This window comes from Microtus ochrogaster, chromosome 1 (genome assembly GCF_000317375.1).
Source record: "Microtus ochrogaster isolate Prairie Vole_2 chromosome 1, MicOch1.0, whole genome shotgun sequence".
Classification (NCBI taxonomy): Eukaryota; Metazoa; Chordata; class Mammalia; order Rodentia; family Cricetidae; genus Microtus; species Microtus ochrogaster.
The window spans coordinates 12,187,936-12,206,890 of NC_022009.1; the positions used below are offsets into that span (position 1 = coordinate 12,187,936).

An 18,955-nucleotide genomic window follows, 5' to 3' on the forward strand; every position below is an offset into this window, starting at 1 on the left:
TCCTGAGTGAGGTAACCCAGACCCAAAAAGATGAATATGGGATGTACTCACTCATAATTGGTTTCTAGCTATAAATAAGGGTCACGGAGTCTACAATTGGTGATCCTAAAGAAGCTAAGTAAGAAGGTGAACCAAAGCAAATATTTGTTTTTACTTAGGCCCAATAGCAGGTCAGGAGCTATCCTTCAAAATGGAGACTAGCTGTCTGCAGATGATGGTAGAGCCTTGCTCCCAAATCCCAGTGATCTCTTCTGTGATTCACCTATGGACCAAATTCCCAGAAGCACCTCGTCTGTCACGTTTGTAATAAAAGTCAGTATGAGTGATGTGAACAGTTCAACTGGAGTGGTGGACCCAAGAACCATGGCAGTGCTGGCAAAAAGGCACAATTCCCACAGCATCAGAGCCATCCTGCAGGAACTTCTGTGTGTAGTGATGGCAAATAAAACAAACAAACAAACAAAAACGGAGGCAGGAAGAAAAAGGAATGGGTACATATAGAGAGCAAGTATTCTTAAAATACATTTTATCCAGTAAAGGAGCTTGCTGCCTCCCGGACGATCCCAGAGCACATATGGTAGGAGGAGAGAAGTGATTCACATAGTTGTCCTTTGACGTCCCCCTTCACCCCCCCCCTCGGCAAATATGCCTCTAATTGCGCGTCTGCAACACACACTAAGTAAAGATGTTAATAAATGTAAATTTAAAAAATCCCTCCTTAAACATAAAATGCAAAATTGAACAGAAAAACAACCTCAAAGTTTACCAGGAAAGCGAGCGCCTCTGATTCGCACTTTTGTCTGGGGAATGATAGGAATACAAGAACCCTCATTGAACTGCGGACTGCGGTAGCAATTTACCGAAGATAGCAATGGTTCAATTTAGGACGATAACCTTGTCAGTACCTGTCTGTAAAACAGACGCGCCACTGTACGGAGAAACCTGGAGTGATCAGTGTTGGGCGGTCCCATAAGGCAGGCGTGGCGCTGAAGTTGACTTCTGTCCCTGCCAATGCCCGAGACACTTCTAGTCCAACAGGATGATCAGAACTACGGTCTTTTAGGATTCGGGCAGAGTGCTGCTTGATACCGACGGGCTACAGCTGGTGCAAGAAGACACGGCCCTGGTAACTGCGGTCGGACCAGAGATGGCCGTATCTTCGGTTGCGAGGCGCTGAGGGCATCGCTAAAGATGTACAGTGGACCGCCTTTGGCGGTGGGGTTTTCTCACTGCAGCGAGACATTTTTAGCATGGATAAGAAATGTGTATCTGTAAAGGGTTGTTGTTTAAAGCGCAGGCGTCAGTTGGAGGTCAGAAGAAGGCTTTGTATCCAACTACAGATGGTTGTGAATTGATCCCCTCCCCCTACTCTCCTCCTGTTTACCCAGGAGATCTCTATTTCTGCTTCCCAGGGAAATCTTTATGTCCCTCTTAGGGTCTTCTCTGGAGCTGTGAACTGTAGCCTGGCTATCCTTTGCTTTACACATAATATCTACTTACAGGAGAGTAGGTTTAAACACCAGAAAAGGAATGCTTCAGGAACAAGATAGAGGAACCTTCTAAAGAGAGTGAGGGCAAATAGGCAAAAGGCAAAAGCTTCCTTCTTCCATGTTTTTTTTTGTGTGGGCTGCCACCAGAACCCAAGGCCCCGATTTAGGGTGGGTCTTCTCATCTCTTGTGATCCAATCAAGAAAATTTTTCAAAGGTGGACTCGGCTGCTGGGTTTTACTGCCTGAATGGTACTTCCATCATGGAGTCTGTTGTGCTAAAGTCTGGGGGCCCTCTTACGAAAAGTGGTGTTTCGTGTTGAAGAAACCCCACATGCAAAGACATGGTGTCTATCCTGTGAGAAATCTGCCTAGTGAGGTGAACCCAGTCACAGCCCCTCCCTTTCCCTTTAGCTCCTTTTGGGGATGTTACCAAGAGAAAGGTTGCAGAGTGTTTGACATCCCGATGAGTTTAAGTACCGAGTCTATTCAGTTGTGAGGAGCAGAAGTTGGGTTGTTGTAATAGTGGTGACGTTTTCTTCTCTCCACTGTGTTTTCTTGCCAGTCACTCCTGAAGCCATCGGCTTCCTGTCTGCCGTAGGGGTCTTTGTCGTCCTACTGGCTGTCCTCGCGCTCTTCATCAACAAGAAGCTGTGCTTTGAGACCATAAGAGGCCACCCACACCTGGAACAAAGAGGCAAGAGAAAGCAGTCTTTGAGAGACAGGACTGGGGGCCACCCGGGACTGGGTAAGCACCATGTCTTATGTTCTCCTGAGCCTGGCAACCTGACGCTGCCATTTGAGGAGCTAAAAAAAGCGGCTCTCTTTCCAAGGTGGCCCCATAAGAATTCACAGCTGAACTGGCCTGCCATAGCTGTGGTAGATATGATAAACGGCACCACCAAAGGACGTCTTAGCTCCTCCTGGTGTCTGTAGAGCTGATGGGGAGGACCTCCATTTGCTCTGCTCTTTAGATCCTTAGCTAGTAATCCTGAAGGAGAAAAAGTGTGTGTTGATGGGCAGAAATTTGAAAGTGTTTTGCCTTCATGATGGAACAATACTGACTTGTTGCTGCATTAGCTGTGTTTTTTTTAGATATTCAGTGTCTGAGGGCCATTCCCATCTTGGAACACAGTAGTCCCCTTTCCAGAGAGAAAGTTTCAGTTTCATAACTAACTCTATTTGATGAAGGGGAAGTCATCCCAAAAAATAACTTGGTTCTCTTGAAGGACATAGTTTTTCAGTTGCTTAAGTATAGAATTTGGTCTTGGAGACACCATCACAGGGTCCAGGTTGCCACCCAGGGAGATTAGATGTGGAAACACTCCGGCTCTTGGTAGCCAGATTCTCACCCTCCTCTCACACGCCCCTCAGGTTATGTGTTGGAACTGGTCAAGGAGCAGTTTGGGGTAGGTCTAAGGCTGTGAGAACATACCCTTCAGTTCCAGGGGAGCTGTGGACCAAACAGAACATTTGGCTCATTGATAGGGCAGCTTTTGTAGCCCAAGTTCGTTTAACTTTATTGGTAGTAGGGACATACTTTAGATGTTCAAGCAGGCCAATTATCTATTGTGTCATGACAGACCACTCAAAACTTAATAGCATACATATTATCTAAGCTTTTTTTGTAGTTTTGGAGACATAGGAGTGGCTTAGTTGGGTGTTCCAGATTAGGGTCTCTTAAGAGGCTGCAGGTAAGTAAGTCTTTGGACACAAACTCTTACAGAGCGGCTGGAGGCTCAGCTGCAGTTGTGTGGATGCCTCCAGGGCTCCTTGAATTTTCACAGGATAGCAATTGGTTTCTGAGCCACAGTTCCCTTTTACAACCGCATCTACAAAGTCAAACTTTGTTTCTTCTGTCCCCTTCTGTTTTTCACTGACTCTAGTCTGTGCCCAGGGTACTGGGAATGAGGCTTTACTCTTGGAGGGACAGAGTATCAAAGAGGGAGCGAGCATGTTTTAGAGTCCCTGTGGAGTCCATCACCGGCAAGGGTGTAGCAGCTGGCAGATGATCCATGCTGCTGCTGGTGTCTTGCCCTTTTGAACTCCATTCAAAGCATCTGACTCATCTTTAGAACATAGAAAAGATTAGTTTATGGAGTTTGTTGTATACAATCAGGGACTTGTGGATCCTTTAGCCACTACTATCCCAGCTGGGTCTAGGTTAAGGGAGGTATTGCTTGGCCATAGTCTGATAAGGAGGTGGACTTCAGAATGATTCTTCTCCCTTGGCTCTGACTGCCACTCTGATGTGACCTTGGTGGATGAGGGAACCTTTCTGACCTCCGGTCTCTCTTATCTGCATGTTGGGATTATTGGATCCCAGCAAGGTTGTCTTAGAATAAATGATTTATTTTACAAGGTTCTGGTGTAGCATCCACTGTGAAGGTCCTTGTGGAACTTTAACTATAGTTGTTGAGCAAACAAGGAAGCGTTCTGACGCTGCTGCCATATGCCAATACATTATATTCTTTACTTAAGCTGGGAGGTTGAGGCTGGCGAGGTGTTTGCCTTCGCAAATAATAACAACTCGGACTAAGGTTGGAGCTATTTGAAACACCCCCATTTCTTCTTGTTTTACTTGCTTAATTTGAGTGTTTTAGGGACAATTCTAAATTATACCTGCAAAAGCATTGAGATTTTAAGACCACATTGGAACACTAATGAGAAGGCACACAGAGTTCTAGCCTCAGACTCAGGGCAGGATCACTAGGTGTAGCTTTAGAAGGGGCCGAATCAGGAGCTTCTTCAGATGACCCTGAGAAGTCAACACCTTCCTTTGACATCGCTTCTCTGAAAGGGTTCATTGTCATGGATCAAAAGCCATGGAAAACACACTTTTCTTCAACATTTTACCTAACCTTTGATATTTTCTTTAATTGTCATCTCTAATGCACTAATCTCTCTATAAAGTCAGGATGTTCCTTACATGTTTTGACAAGCATCAAGGAAGGAAGGCAGCTCTGTGTGGTGGAGAGAAGGCCGGGGCAGACCCTTGGAGCTTGCTTTGCTGCTAATTGGTCACACAGTATTTTGGGAATCCACTTCACCTCTCTGGGCCTTAAGTCCTTATTTGCAAATTGATAAGTCTGGACTAGTTTCTTCCAGCTCTCTTTCTGTGATCCTATTTGGCTCATAGGGTTGCCATAGCAACTTCTGGGGCTCTGTGAATGGAAGAGACCTAATAAGAAAGATTAAACATCATCTAGGCCATCCTACTCTTAGATGGTACTGTATGAAACCAAAAATTTTAAGGACTAAAATGATGGCTTTAGCACCCACAACTAATTAACCATTCTAATCCATGCAAGGGGTTGAAACATGAGAGAAGTCTCTTAACTCATCTGGTGCTGTCAGAGATGAAGGAGCAGTGGTTTGTTTTCTGCATCTGCTGTGCAAAACAATTTGCCTGACAAACACTGCATCTTCCTCTAGGCTATGTGTTTTTCCATAGTCAGAGGTCTACTCATATCACGGTGCCTGGAATGAGAAAGGAGAAGACACAGTGAGACAGTATCTTCCTAGTAACACAGGCAGGAGCAGTGACAGCTGGCATTTATTTAGCACTCGCTATTGCTGTGGCCAGACCCAGTATTCCACACGTCTTATTTGCTTGCTTTATTTAAGGTGCTGTGTGAATCCCTGGGAGGGATTATTTTGGGGAACTATCACTTGGAACAAAGAAGGCATTCTTCAACTTGGAGATGAGAAACTGATTGAAAATATAATCCCACAGTGAGAGGAGAAAGAGAGATAGAGAGGAGAGAGAGAGAATATAAATCAATGGATTTTATTTTGTTTCTTCTGAAGCATTGTTATTTGAAACAGGGTTTCATGTAGTCCATACTGACATTAGACTTGTGGTATAACTGATAAAATTATCTTTAATTTTTTATTATTAATCATGTTTTGTGTGCATTTATAAATACCAAAGATTTTTCTTGTACGTGCCCATGATTACCAACATAGGTGGAGATCAGAGAGCACCTTGTAGGATGGTTCTGGCCTTTTGACGTGTGAGTTTTGTGGCTCCAACTTGGATCATCAGCCTTGGCAACAAGTACCTTTCTCAGATGTGAGCCATCCCTCTGGGCTCCCAAGAATGACTTACACTTCTGATCCTCACCAACCAATCTACAGCCCCAGCCCCATGGCCTTACAGTTCCTTAAGGGCTCTGCACTTTCCTTGTCGGTTGTGCTGTCCCTGCAGCCTGACTGACCACCAAGAGGTGATGGGGGAGAGTCTTCTGTTTTGTGTTAATTTCATTGGTTAAATAAAGAGACTGCCTTGGCCCTTTAATAGGACATAAAATTAGGTAGGCGGAGTAAACAGAATAAAATGCTGGGAGAAAGAAGCTGAGTCAAGGAGTCGCCATGGTTCTCCCACTCCAGACAGATGCAGGTTAAGATCTTTCCTGATAAGCGCACCTCGTGGTGCTACATAGATTATTAGAAATGGGTTAAGAGGCTAAAACTAATGGGCCAGGCAGTGTTTAAAAGAATACAGTTTCCATGTAATTATTTCGGTTAAAGCTGCCGCCCCTATTATTTCAACAAAGAGGCTCATGGGTACTTCCCAGGAACAGCTGTCAGGACAGAGGTTGATTCCTTTCCTCCGCAGTAACTAGCAGGAACAATGCATTGTGGTAAACCAGCTTTGATCTACGCTGCAGTGTTGTCTGCTTTCAATGATCTCTGGCAGTGAGGGTAGAACCCTCAAGACCAGATTCTTTATCCAGAATGAAATGGATTCAATCACAGTGAGTGGACAAGTTGAGAGTTTAGTTTCTCAATGCACAACGTGGAAAAGGGCCTCCAGAGAAAGAAGGATGCGGGGTGAGGTGGGGTGGGGTCCCCTAAATAAGAATGAAAGGAGAAAGTTTTTATATTTAAGCAAGCCGACACATAGCTGGTACTCAGCAGACAGGCTATGGCAGCTGGTACTCTGAAATGAAGTTGTTGAAAGGTTTTCTCTCAACCTGGTGGTGGTGGCACACACCTTTAATCCCAGCAGTCAGGAGGCAGAGGCAGGCAGATATCTGTGAGTTCGAGCCCAGCCTGGTCTTTCCAGGACAAGCTCCAAAGCTACATAGAAACCTTGTCTCAAAAAGAAAAACAAAACAACTCTTTGCAGTTTCTAAAAGATTCTGAATGGTCCCTTCTGAGCCCACTTCCACCTCCTCGTCCTTATCTGCAACTGTGTCTAGCAGAGCAGCCCTACGTATCCCTGCAATGCACATCTGTGCATTTAGGTTATAATATGTTCAAGTAGATATTTCCCATGATGTAGCTCGATGAATAAATCTATTTATCATCTATTTTTACCAACAAAGAAGCTGTGACTTACTTAGACGAATGCTTCTCCTAGGCCAGTGCTCAACCTTCCTAATGTTGTGACCCTTTAATACAGTTTGTTCCTCATGTTGTGGAGATCCCCAACCATAAAATTATTTCATTGCTGCTTCATAACTGTAATTTTGCTACTGTTATGAATCGTAGTGTGGATATCTGATATGCAACCCCCAGGTTCAGAACTGCTACCCTAGGGTATTCTTAATTTCTGTTTTCTTACTTTTTCACCTACCTAATTCAACCCCCTCCATCATGCTTTTCCATGAAGATGGGTGTGATAGAAATTGGACAGGTGGGTTTGGGGGTGCATTCCTTTTATGCAGCTGCTATTGCAGATTGCTGCATACTCTGTGTCTTACTGGAAGTTCTTTCTGGTGCAATGCGATTCCTCACTATGCTTCTTCAGTGCTTGACAAACATTCCAAGGTGATGTCATCCTCTTCCCATAGCCTGAATGGTAGTCCTCCGAAAGGTATGGTCACATCCATAGCCCTGGAACCTGGGCATTGTTGCTTTATTTGAAATAAAATGGTGTGACTATCTGATGGTATAAGTAATGATCTGAGATGAGACAAGCTTCCTGGACTATCATAGTGAGGACTAAATACACGGACAAGTGACAAACTAGAGACAGAAATATAGGAGAGGGAGGTGATATGAAGTTGGAAGCAGAGACCAGAGTGATTCAAGCACAGGCAAGTGGATGCTAAGGTCAATGACAGCCACCAGACAAGGAGAGGAGCAAGGAGCAGACTTCCCTGAAACCCCTAGGAGAAGTGTGGCCTTGTAGGCATAGACTTATAGCTATATCATAGTGTAAAATGCATTTAGTTCAACTTCAAAAGTCCCCATAGTCTATAATGGTTTCAAACTTGTTTAAAAGTTCAAAGTTTCTTTAGAGACTTATGCAATCTCTTAACTGTAATCCCCTGTAAAATCAAAATGAAAAATTAGATCACATACTTCCAATATTCAATGACACAGGTTATACATTACTATTCCAAAATGCAGGGAAAGGGAGCATAGTGAGGAAATACTGGGCCAAAGCAGGACCAAAAACCAGCCAGGTAAACTCTAAACTCTGTATCTCCATGTTGGGTATCAAAACACTCTTCATTCTTCTCTGAACATAGTGGTCAATGAGGACTACTGAGAACTCAAGAACAATGGCAATGGGTTTCTGATCCTACTGCACGCACTGACTTTGTGAAGCCTAGGCAGTTTGGATGCTCAACTTACTAGACCTGGATGGAGGTGGGGGTTCCTTGGACTTCCCACAGGACAGGGAACCCTGATTGCTTTTCGAGCTGAGGGGGGGGGGCTTAATTGGGGGAGGGAGAGGGAAATGGGAGGCGGTGGTGGGGAAGAGACAGAAATTTTTTTTTTTTTTTTTGCTTTTGTTTTTCGAGACAGGGTTTCTCTGTGGCTTTGGAGCCTGTCCTGGAACTAGCTCTGTAGACCAGGCTGGTCTCGAATTCACAGAGATCCGCCTGCCTCTGCCTCCCGAGTGCTGGGATTAAAGGCGTGCGCCACCACCACCCGGCCAGAAATCTTTAATAAATAAATAAATAAATTAAAAAAATAAAATAAAAAAAATAAAAAGCCCAAAAAAACCCACTCTTCAGATCTCCAACTTCTTTCAGTTTTGTTGACTGCAACACACTTCTCTCTCTTGGGCTGGTGCCACTCCTGTTAGGAGCTCTTCTCAGCAGGTGTCCCAGATCCCTGGCACCCTCAACATTTTGGGGTCTCCAGGACAATCCAGACTTCACTGCCACAGCTTCACAGAATGGCCTCTCTAGGCCTCCATTCAGGGACACTCCTGACATATGCCTTCTTAGAAGCTTTCCTTAGCCATGGAGGCAAATTCCACAACCCCTTTCTTTAAGTCACAACTGCATGGCTAAAGCTGCCAAGTTCTGCTGCTTGCTGGGGCTGGATCATGATCCTCTCATTCAGTTACATCTTCACCAGCTTTCTGTGTTTGATGGTTTCCTTAACTGCCTAAGCTTGGCTGTCCTGACACTTGATCTGTAGATCAGGCTGGCCTCAAACTCAGATCTGCCTGCCTCTGTCTTCAGAGTGCTAGGATTAAAGGTGTGTACTACTACACCTAGCTCTAAGTTTTTCTTTAATTCCCTTTCACAAGTTGGAATCTTAGCTGGATGGGATCTTGCCCTGAGTCCCCACTCCCTTTGTTCCATTTAACATCAGAATTTTTTTAATCTGTTTATCTCCTTGATCACAGATGTTAGCTCCATTCCACTTCCTGGTGCTACCTTTTCTCTTGAAATTACACATTTTGTAACTTCCTTTTTCAAACTGCTCCTTTTTATTATATATCTGTGTTAGTGTGACCACTAATAACCACATGACACAGTCCATACTAGGCTGTTTTGAGGTTTCTAAAAACACAATTCAAACTCTTCAGTTTAGTCCCAGACAGATTTTTTTGGACAAGGGCAGAAAGCAGCCACATTCTTTTCCAAAATACCACAAGAATAGTCTCTAGGCCACACACTAACATTTCTCCCCTCTGAAACCTCTTGAGCCAGGCTTCCACAGTTCATCAAATCACACTTAGCACCACCATCCTCCTTGAGCCTACTGGTATGGCCCATTAAGCATCATTTAAAGCATTCAGTTGTTTTTCTGATCAAAATCCCTGAAGCCCATATTCTTTGAAACAAGAGCATAGTCAGGTCTGTTGCAGCAACTCGTCCCAGTTTCTTGTACCAACTTCTTAGGGTTTCTATTACTGTGAAGAGACACCATGACCACATCAACTTTTATAAAGGAAAACATTTAATTGGGGGGTGGCTTACAGTTCAGAGATTTAGTCCATTATGGTCATGATAGAAAGCCTGGTGGCATGTAGGTAGACATGGTGCTGGAGAAGCAGCTGAGAATCCTACGTCCAGATCCACAGGCAGCAGAGAGAGAATGAGACTCACTGGACCTGCCTGGCTTGAGCATCTGAGACCTCAAAGCCCATGCCCAGTGACATGCTTCTCCAACAATGCCACACCTGTTCCAACAAGACCACACCCCCTGATAGTGCCAGTTCCTATGAGCCTATATGGCCATTTTCATTCAACCACAATAGACAAACACACACACACACACACACACACACACACACACACACACATATATGCCATTCTGAGACTTACAAGATTTCAGTAAACTTCTCCAAAACATAAAAGTATGGCTGTCTGAGCTATGTATTTACTAGTATTATAGTATTTATTTTAACAACACTGTCTTTCTTTTATGCCAAAATAAGAAAAGCCAAAGAAAAATTTTTTGGAATGATGTGAATCAAGATATGAGACATGCATGAGAATGGAAACACATAGGTATGGGGTGTAGTATAGTATAGAGTATGCCTACAATTCTAGCACTTTTGAGGCTTAGGCGTGAAGGGTGTGAGTTTGAGGCAAGCCTAGGATTTACTGCCAGGTTCTATCTGAAAAAACAAAAAACACCAAAGCAAGACAAAAAAAAACTTAAAAAAGCAAGGAACCAAAGGAATAAAAAGAGAGAATGTAGCTCTATAGTGTAGTGACCAACATGTATTCATGGCTCTGCCTTTTCTTTCAGCCCCTTGAGATGAAGAGGGACCTGCAGGCATGTGCTCATTTCACTGTCACCCACTTCCTCACATTCCAGGATTAGTACAGTCGATGAGTTACATACAGTGAGGGAGCAATCTTTATGGGTAATATAGGAACAGTGTGATTCATATTCAGCTCGCTGGGGTGGTTTCTTGCTGTTGTATTTTGAGCACCAGCATCTATGTTTCCAGGTTTCTTTGGGATATCCTACTCAGATGAATTTTACATAACTAAAATATTTTATAATCCCCAGAGGCCCAATAGTCTAAGAAGATGATTTAAAAACTCTGCATGTCACTGAGGTACTTTAAGAAAAGCCACAAAATTTAGGATTACACTGATTTTTTTAAAAAAGTATAGGTTGGATCACCTTTTGAAAGTCTACATCTCCTTCCCTAAACACTTCTATTTCTTTGTTCTGAGGCACGACCCACCCCCTTCATAGGTCCTGCATCATTCTCCCCACGCACATACGCCAAATAAGACCTGATTTGTTGGCAACCTGAGCTGCACAGCATTCTCCTTCCTGATTATAGCGCTATAGTGTGTAGGATTTGCGCATGTGACTAGGAAATGCTTTTTCACTGGGCTGGAAATTTCATATGGTTCAACCACGTACAGGGGCTGGAAGCGCTTGAGAATGGTGAGAACTTGTATTTCCTACATGTAATGACTGGTGACTTTTTGGGTAACTCTAATTGAGACACAAATTGTTGTGAATTGATTTTGGTCTTGTACTCCAGAAAATGACCTAAACTTCATAATAACTTGAGTGAGTCCATCATAGTTGAGTAATCACGCTCTGCTTCTTTGGTGGGTGGACATGCCAAAGCAGCCCATTGGGAGTTGCTGCTCTGAGAATACTAATTTCTGCAGGCATTAATAGTTATTGAGACTCTGTGTCCTGCTCCGTGCTGTGCTAGGAGCTGGAAGTGAAGTGGTACAGACGAGTAGTCATTAATCTCTTGAAAATTTCATTCTTTTAGTGAATGCAGGTAAAACTAAAGCGAAAACTAAAGAGGCAAATAATTGATATAATTATAGGTTATTATAAGTGGTATAAGCACATAAAATTAAGACTAATTGATGAGACAGGGAGATTCGCGTTAAATGGGATTGTAAATACACTTTTTATTGCTTGATAGAATAACAGAAAAGTTTGAGTGGGACTGTGTGTGTGTGTGTGTGTGTGTGTGTGTGTGTGTGTGTGTGTAGAAGAGAGTGTTGGGAAGAAAGGAGGAGCAGAAGTTTGATGGGTTTTAGTGAATTGTGTGGCTAAGGAACCTGGCATGTTCCAGGTCTGCAGGGGGTTGGTCGACTGGAGAATGGGCAGACTCAGTATTGCAATCTTGTCAGAAGTGTGTCTGCTGGAAGCATTCCCCTTTCTCCCAGTCTTTGCTTTATTGAATGCTTGAGGAGTTCAGATATGGCTTACCCACTGTAGGGGAAAATCTGCTTCACGCAAAGTTCAGCACTTTAAATGTCAGTCTCACACAGAGAGCACCCTTCAGAAACAGCCAGAATGATCCTTGGCCAACATTTTAGCACAGTGGCCCAGTTAACTTGACATATACAATTAACTTTGACAGGAACTTCTCTTCTATCTGTGTTTCTGTTCTTATTTCCTTCAGTGAACTGTGGTAGAGAGGTTGGGGAAAGGTTGCCATTAAAAACCTTTATTAGGAAAATATTCAATCATACAAGAAAGTAGGGAGAAAAGGGCATAATGAACCCATGTGCCCATCATCCATTGTTAACACTTAGTAACAAAGATGATTCATTTCTGAATTATACCCTCTTGTCTCAAGTTCCTTCTTTGTCTTTTCTCAAGAGGTGATGCTCCTTAAACTCCACTATCCGACTCAGCTAAACAACTGTCTCCCTTCTTGCAACTTAGAGAGCAGGGATTTCATCCTGTCCATGAACTTGTTATCCAGTCAGCTGAATGTGGAGACAAAGGCGTCCAGTTGGAAGGCTGGGAGGCATGGTGAAACCCTTGACAGATCTGGGCACACTTATAGTTGTGCAGCTCTGCTTCCCGCTTATTTACATAAGCATGCAAGACGAGTTACCTTAGAAACAGATTCTTCTTGTGGCATTTGAGCTTCGTCTGGGATGCAGGCTATTAATAAAAGCGAGCCCGAGGCACTCTGTGAGTATGGATCACTGCTGGAAATGTTTAGCACCTAAGTGTGAGAGCTTCCTAAAACACACACCATGGTTTCAAACGCTGCAGATTTCCTCTGAGGTGTTTCATGTTACCGAAAACTGTGTAACATATGGGTGCGTGTATCTGACATACAGAATTCCATCTTATTTTTAGCAGAAACGCCGGAGCCTTTTCTGTTTTGAAAATGGCCATAGCATGGAGTTTCACTATGGAAACTAGACAGCTCTTCATAAGCTTTGGTTGTCTGCACGGACTCTTCCAGTAGTGTCTGTGACTTAGCTGATAGAAGTCTTGCCGTGGGCCTCCACAGGGTGAGTGGGGTGGGCAGGAGTCTGGGGGAACCCTCCATCACACATCTTTTTGCTGGAGCTAGTGAAGGGATTTCATCTACTTTCTGAATAGTTTCGAGAGCTTTCTGGTGTAGTCAAGATGCAGGTACTATTCCTTTTTCTGTGCTCCACATTTTTCTCTGCTCGCACATAGTATTTTTAATCATAGGAAAGCACAGTCATTATAAAAGCTTCTATTGCATATGTTAAAGAGTAGTACTATTGAACCAGTGTTTCCTCCTTGGCGTTTCCAGAGAGAGCTCTCCAGGTTACAGGCAGTCTAGCAGAGACCGCGAGGCAGTGTTAGTTAACATTTATCACAGGATTTTGGATCTTTGTGCTTTTGTCAGCCAGACAGTAGTGCTCATGTGTATTTTAGAGAGACATATGCTTTCAATCTTTTAAAAAAATCATTTATGAGTAGGCGGCAAGGAAAAGGAGTTATTGTTTGAATAGAACAGAGTTAGTAGCACAGATCACTGCTCCAGCGTAGAGGTGGGTGTCTGGGAATCCACGCACTTCACTAGCTGTTTGAGCAGTCAGTTTTCAAAGGATTATTGAAGTCACTGGTTTAGAAATTCTCATTGCTTACTTAGCATGGCAGGTTAAAATAAATGAAAGAGCCAGTCTATAGTCGTTTATTAAAATATTTACGTTCTTCTAAAACGTGAGCAAGAAGCAGAGGCCTTCTTTATAAAAGCTCTCATTATGATGGAGATCCTGGGATTCCAGGCCTGATGATTGAAGTTTGGCCACAAGATGACAGATATTGTTTGAAGTATATGCATTTAAGAATTCCAAAAGCATTTTCAATCTTCACTTTTTTCCCCCAATTTCTCCACTCAGCATCCTCTAAACAGTTCTTAACACTTAGAAGCAATTAATGTAAGTGGCAGGGGATATTCTTATTTGCTTAAAACCTGCTTGTGCTAGTTTCTCCCTTGCAAAGTCTTGACAGAACATTAATTCATATTGTTAGTCCATGAAAGTGAAGGGCATTTGATGGGAGAATGGTGGGAGGAGCCTACTTTTAAAATATGAGCACTTTGAATGTTTAAATTTTGTTGTTGTATTTATATGTGCACGCATACATTTGTAATGGTACGTGTGTAGGTTTGTGAGTGTTATGGTGTGCATGTGTTGGTTAGATGACAGCTTGTGAGAGTTCATTCTCTCTTCTTCAGCCATGCATCTGGGAACTGAGCTCATGTTTCCAGACTTGTCACACAGAAGAACTTTCACCCACAGAATCTCACTGACCCCCAGCTTGTTTTGCAAAATCGTCACAGAGCAAAATCCAGATCCCAACCTTACAAACCACCTCATAGAAGTTCTGGTGGGATCTTAGGGCTTTGCCCTGACTTTTAAAAAAATTAGTCATCATATGTTTTTGTTTTTTATTACATTTATTTGTGTGTGTATGCCTATATGCCATGGTGTGTGCATGCATGTGCATGCATGTGTGTGTACATGTGTGTAGTTTATATATGTAGGATGACTGAACTTGTGGACGTTGGTTCTCTCCAACATGTAGGTGCTAGGGGTTGTGGTACGGGAGAATTGTCTGTATTCTGTCAATCATGTTATAAATAAATGCTGATTGGCCAGGCAGGAAATATAGGTGGGTAAACCAGACAGAAAGTAGAAATGACGTAATGAGAACAGGAGAATTCTGGGAAGGAGGAAGCTGATTCTTCCCACTCTCTTGCCCAGACCTCCGAAGCAGCAGGATGTGATCTACCCCCTCTGAAAAAGGTACTGAACCACATGGCTAACATAGATCAGAAAAATGGGTTAATCAAGATGTGAGAGTCAGCCAGTGAGAGGCTAGAGCTAATGGGCCAATCAGCTTATATTTTATGGAGACCTATGTGTGATTTTCTTTGAGGCTAAACAGTTGTGGGGTACAGGGTGGGACAGAAACCTAAACAAGCAGGCCAGGCCTGCTTCATGTTACAGATTGAACTGAGGCCTTCAGGCTTAGCATCTTACCTGCTGAGCCCTCTTGCCCGCCCTTCCCTGGACTCTTCATTACAAAGTTCTTCATTTCCCCAGTTTGCATTCACAAAGGCCATTCTTTGTTGCGGTTGTTACTTAATACTTTTAATAATAAAAGAAAGCCTGAAACACACACACACACACACACACACACACACACACACACACACACACACACACACAATGTAGAGGACTATAATTAGTTAACCAGAATCGAGCTATTCCATATTTATTTTCCCCAAATGAAAACAAAATATCTAGCCAGCTGGAAAAAAAATCGCTTATGCTCTTTGGACTGAATCTACCAGCAGGAAGCTCCTGTTTTAAGTTAGCCTTTGATCTTCCTTAGTCTCTCCATATCCCCCTGTCCTCTAGACAGTAATGCTTCTGACAGCTGCACTTCGTGCCTCTTTGTTCTAGTTCAGAAGCCTTCACAATGCTTGTAAACGTTATTTTCCTATACTTGGCCTTTATGTTTAAATTCCTAACTCTTATTAGTCTTAGGAACATTTTAGAGAAAGAATTCAATTTAGAATTTTCCTAAGGAAGTTGAACATGGCCAATGCATGTGTGTGTGTGTATATATATATATATGTATTGTGTGTGTGTGTGTGTGTGAGTTTGTTGAGACTGGAGGCTGACAGGAAACACCCTTTTCCAAGTGATGAGGATTTCTGCTCATTTCCCGTTCTTTTGCTGTACTCCGGAAGCACTAGGATTCTGTTTGGAATGAGATGCTGCTGGTAGTTTGCTTGCAGACTATCCTTCCTCCCAGGAGGGAGGTGTGAGTCCTAGTTCAGTCTGAGTGGGACCATCTGAATGGAAGGTCATAGAGGTGTTTACTGTCCTCATTGAGCAATGTTCGGTGGCTTTTTGTGAGAAACTGGAAGACTTGAAAGAGGAAGAGAGGGAAAAGACAATAGACTGGCATAGTGGGATTAAAATAGAAATATAACCAGCATTTTGTTTTAGCTGAATAGATGCAGTGGTTGTTTGTATATGTATATACAGATATTGCTATGAAATAGGTCATTTATATGTAGTCACTTAAGTAGGTTCCAGTGTTATACTCAGAAAATAGTGATTCACAGTTCTCATGTGGAATTCTCCGCCAGTGGCTAGGGAATGTAAACACAGTGTTTCCAAATGTTGTTTGGGGCCACCTTGTCTGAGCAGACCCGCGAGACGTTGTGTACCCCCTGCCTAGACTACTTTTGTTTGTAACCACAAAGATCCCATTAAGGCTGCTGATTCTGATGGGATCTCAGGGGAATCTGATTATTAATGCTTGCCAGACACAAAAGCATTGACATTGTCATGTTATTAGCATCACTATCCTAAGAGCCCAGTCATCAAGGACGCCAGGAGACCTAATCTTCATAACCGCTAATGAAGGAGGTAAAATGTGTAGCAATACTCATTTTTGTAATGACTGAGTTTACCATCGGCTTGGCTTGAAAGCTTGAATAAACAACTGAAAGGAAGCCATAGGAACACCAACAATCAGTTGTGATTATTGATTTAGCTTGAGAGTTCCAGCCGATGTCCTCATTCACAGACACGAGGGGGCTCCAGGATGAATGAGACTGTGGGACTGTGTCCTTTGACCTTGCAGAACTATAGTCAATGGGTTAGTAGTTTGTGATGGATTGGGTTTCCGCTTATGCATGAAAATTTCATTAGATAAGAGATTCATGTTCCCCTCATTACAAAGCCAATGGAACCAGGTTAAAACCTGTTGTATAATTGTTGGTCATGGGGTGCCTTTTAGGTTCAGACCAACCTCAGCCGTCTGTGTCGACTGTGGGAACAGCGACTCATTGAGGCTCTGGGAGTGATGTGAACATCGTCTTCAGGAAACAACGTGCTCAGCCAATAGTTTGAAAGTAGTGTAAAATTTCTAAAAAACAAAAAACAAAACTGTGAAAAAACTTTTAAATTAGTTTTAGGGGCTTAGCTTTTTGATTAAACATATATTACTTATGGAGACCAATCTGAGTTCAGTTCATTTGACTAACCACTGTGATTTTGCTATATTCGACAAATGCCAGACATTTTGGTAAGTTCATTTGTCTGTATCATAGATATATTTGACCCAAATGAGTTTTATGTCTCGGTTATCAATAGCAAACCCAAAGAATGGGGCTAAAGGAAGTTTCTCGAAACACAGTTAGACTGCTAACTTTACAGAATGGTAGAGGCTTGCTGGGTATGTGGTTCCTATTTCACAGAAGAAGGAATGAAAGCCCAGGGGATGAAACCTCTTGTACACGTCATTGCTACTTACAGATCTAGGAATGGCACATGGGGCCTCAGCCATCTTAGTGCTATTTAGCTTTGTTTCTTGTTTTTCCATTGTTTTATGGTACTGGGATGGAACCCAGCATGTGCAGGAACTCACTCTACCTTGAGCTGTATTCCCAGTCCTTTCCTAAACCTTCCATTAAAAAAATACTGTTTTCATGTAGCATGACTAATAAAAACCCAAAGGCAGATATTGGGGTTCAACCTGAAGGTCAGAAAAGCAAAACAGCCAGCCACTGGCTCTTACCTTTACTTCAGTCCGAAATAATGATTCTGCCTCCAGGAATCCTCAGAATGAGGCTGCCTGAGAGCTGTCTCCTCCCATCTTATCTTCCTCTCTAATGCTGGGATTAAACTATCATGGCAAACTAGTGTGGCTACTGCTTGGTGTGTAAGGCTGACCAGGCTGTTTTACTCCCTGCTCTTCAGGCAAGCTTTATTTATTAAAATACAAATGAAATATCACTACATTTTAATTTATTATTGTCATGTTTAGCCCACACTGCTTTTCCACGAGAATGACTGTGGGAATATTGCATCTTTTATTTTAGTAGAAAAATATAGAAGTAAGCCTGATCTTGATGAACTTAGTAGTGTGAAATGCATGGTATCCCAGTGAATACCATTCTCTTTCTGACAGAGCAGTTACCCTCTGCAGTATAAGGACTGCACAGTCCTCAAGATGAGGCAGTTTCACAGACGTGAATTGAAAAAGAACTTTCAGACTCTGATTAAAAATTTTAGTTAAAAATTCCTTAAATCATTACAAATTGAAAACATAACAGACCATTGAAACATGTTAGTCATGATAAAATATGTGCATGTGTTTTTATAAGTGCCTTAGTTAGGGTCTTTGTTGCTGTGTGCTGTGGAGTAGTCCTTTTGTATACTGTAAAGATTTGTCACTCAGATTGGTTTAATAAAGTAGCTGATTGGCCAATAGCTGGACAGGATAAGGTTAAAGGAGAGCAAAACAGAGAATTCCAAGGGAAAAAGGAGGGCGGAATCAGAGGAGTAGCAAGCAGATACAGAAAGAAGACAGATGGACATACCATACTTAGAATTGGTACCAAGTCATGCTGTGAAGCATAGATAAAAATATGGGTTAATTGAGAATGTAAGAGTTAGCTAGTAATAAGCATGAGCTATTGGCTGAGCATTTATAAATAATATTAAGCCTCTGTGTGGTTACTTGGGAGCAGCTTGCAGAACAGAAACTCTCACCTACACACCATGACCATAAACAACTTGGGCAGGCTTATTTCTTCTTATAACTCTTGGGTCACATGCTACTGCTGAGAGAAGTCAGGGCAGGAACCTGAAGGCAGGAGCTGGTACAGAGGCCATGGAGAGGTGCTTCTTACTGCCTTGCTCTTCCCATTGCTTTTCAACCTGTGGTTTTTTTTATTGCAATTTTTTTCATGCATTTTGATCATGTTTTTCCCTCCCCCAATTCCTCTAACTTCTTCCCCATCTCCCTATCTGCCCAATTTTGTGTTCTTTTTCACTCTTTAAAAACAAAGCCCATTTATTCAATGTTGCCCTTAAAGTCTGTGCTGTTGGGGTTACACATAGGAAGCGATCTCCTGTGCCCATCTGTTGTAGGGTATTTCCCACTTTCTCTTCTATTAGGTTCAATGTGTTCTGATTGATAGTGAGGTCTTTAATCCATTTGGACTTGAGTTTTGTGCATGGTGA

At 42.6% G+C, this 18,955-nt stretch overlaps 1 protein-coding gene across 3 annotated transcripts in view; it reads left to right on the plus strand.

The window, feature by feature from the left end:
• Positions 1–18,955, plus strand: part of Syt16 (synaptotagmin 16) — a 264,439-nt gene that overhangs the window by 133,506 nt on the left and 111,978 nt on the right. For 2 of the 3 annotated variants that reach the window (XM_005343210.3, XM_026779434.1), the window contains exon 1: positions 2,163–2,235. Coding sequence is in view for 1 of the 3 variants with exons in the window: in XM_026779436.1 (XP_026635237.1) it covers positions 2,053–2,235 (183 nt within the window). In the remaining 2 variants the exon portion in view is untranslated. Of the gene's footprint in view, positions 1–2,052; positions 2,236–18,955 lie in introns of those variants that run through there. The other variant, XM_026779436.1, reaches the window with a different exon arrangement.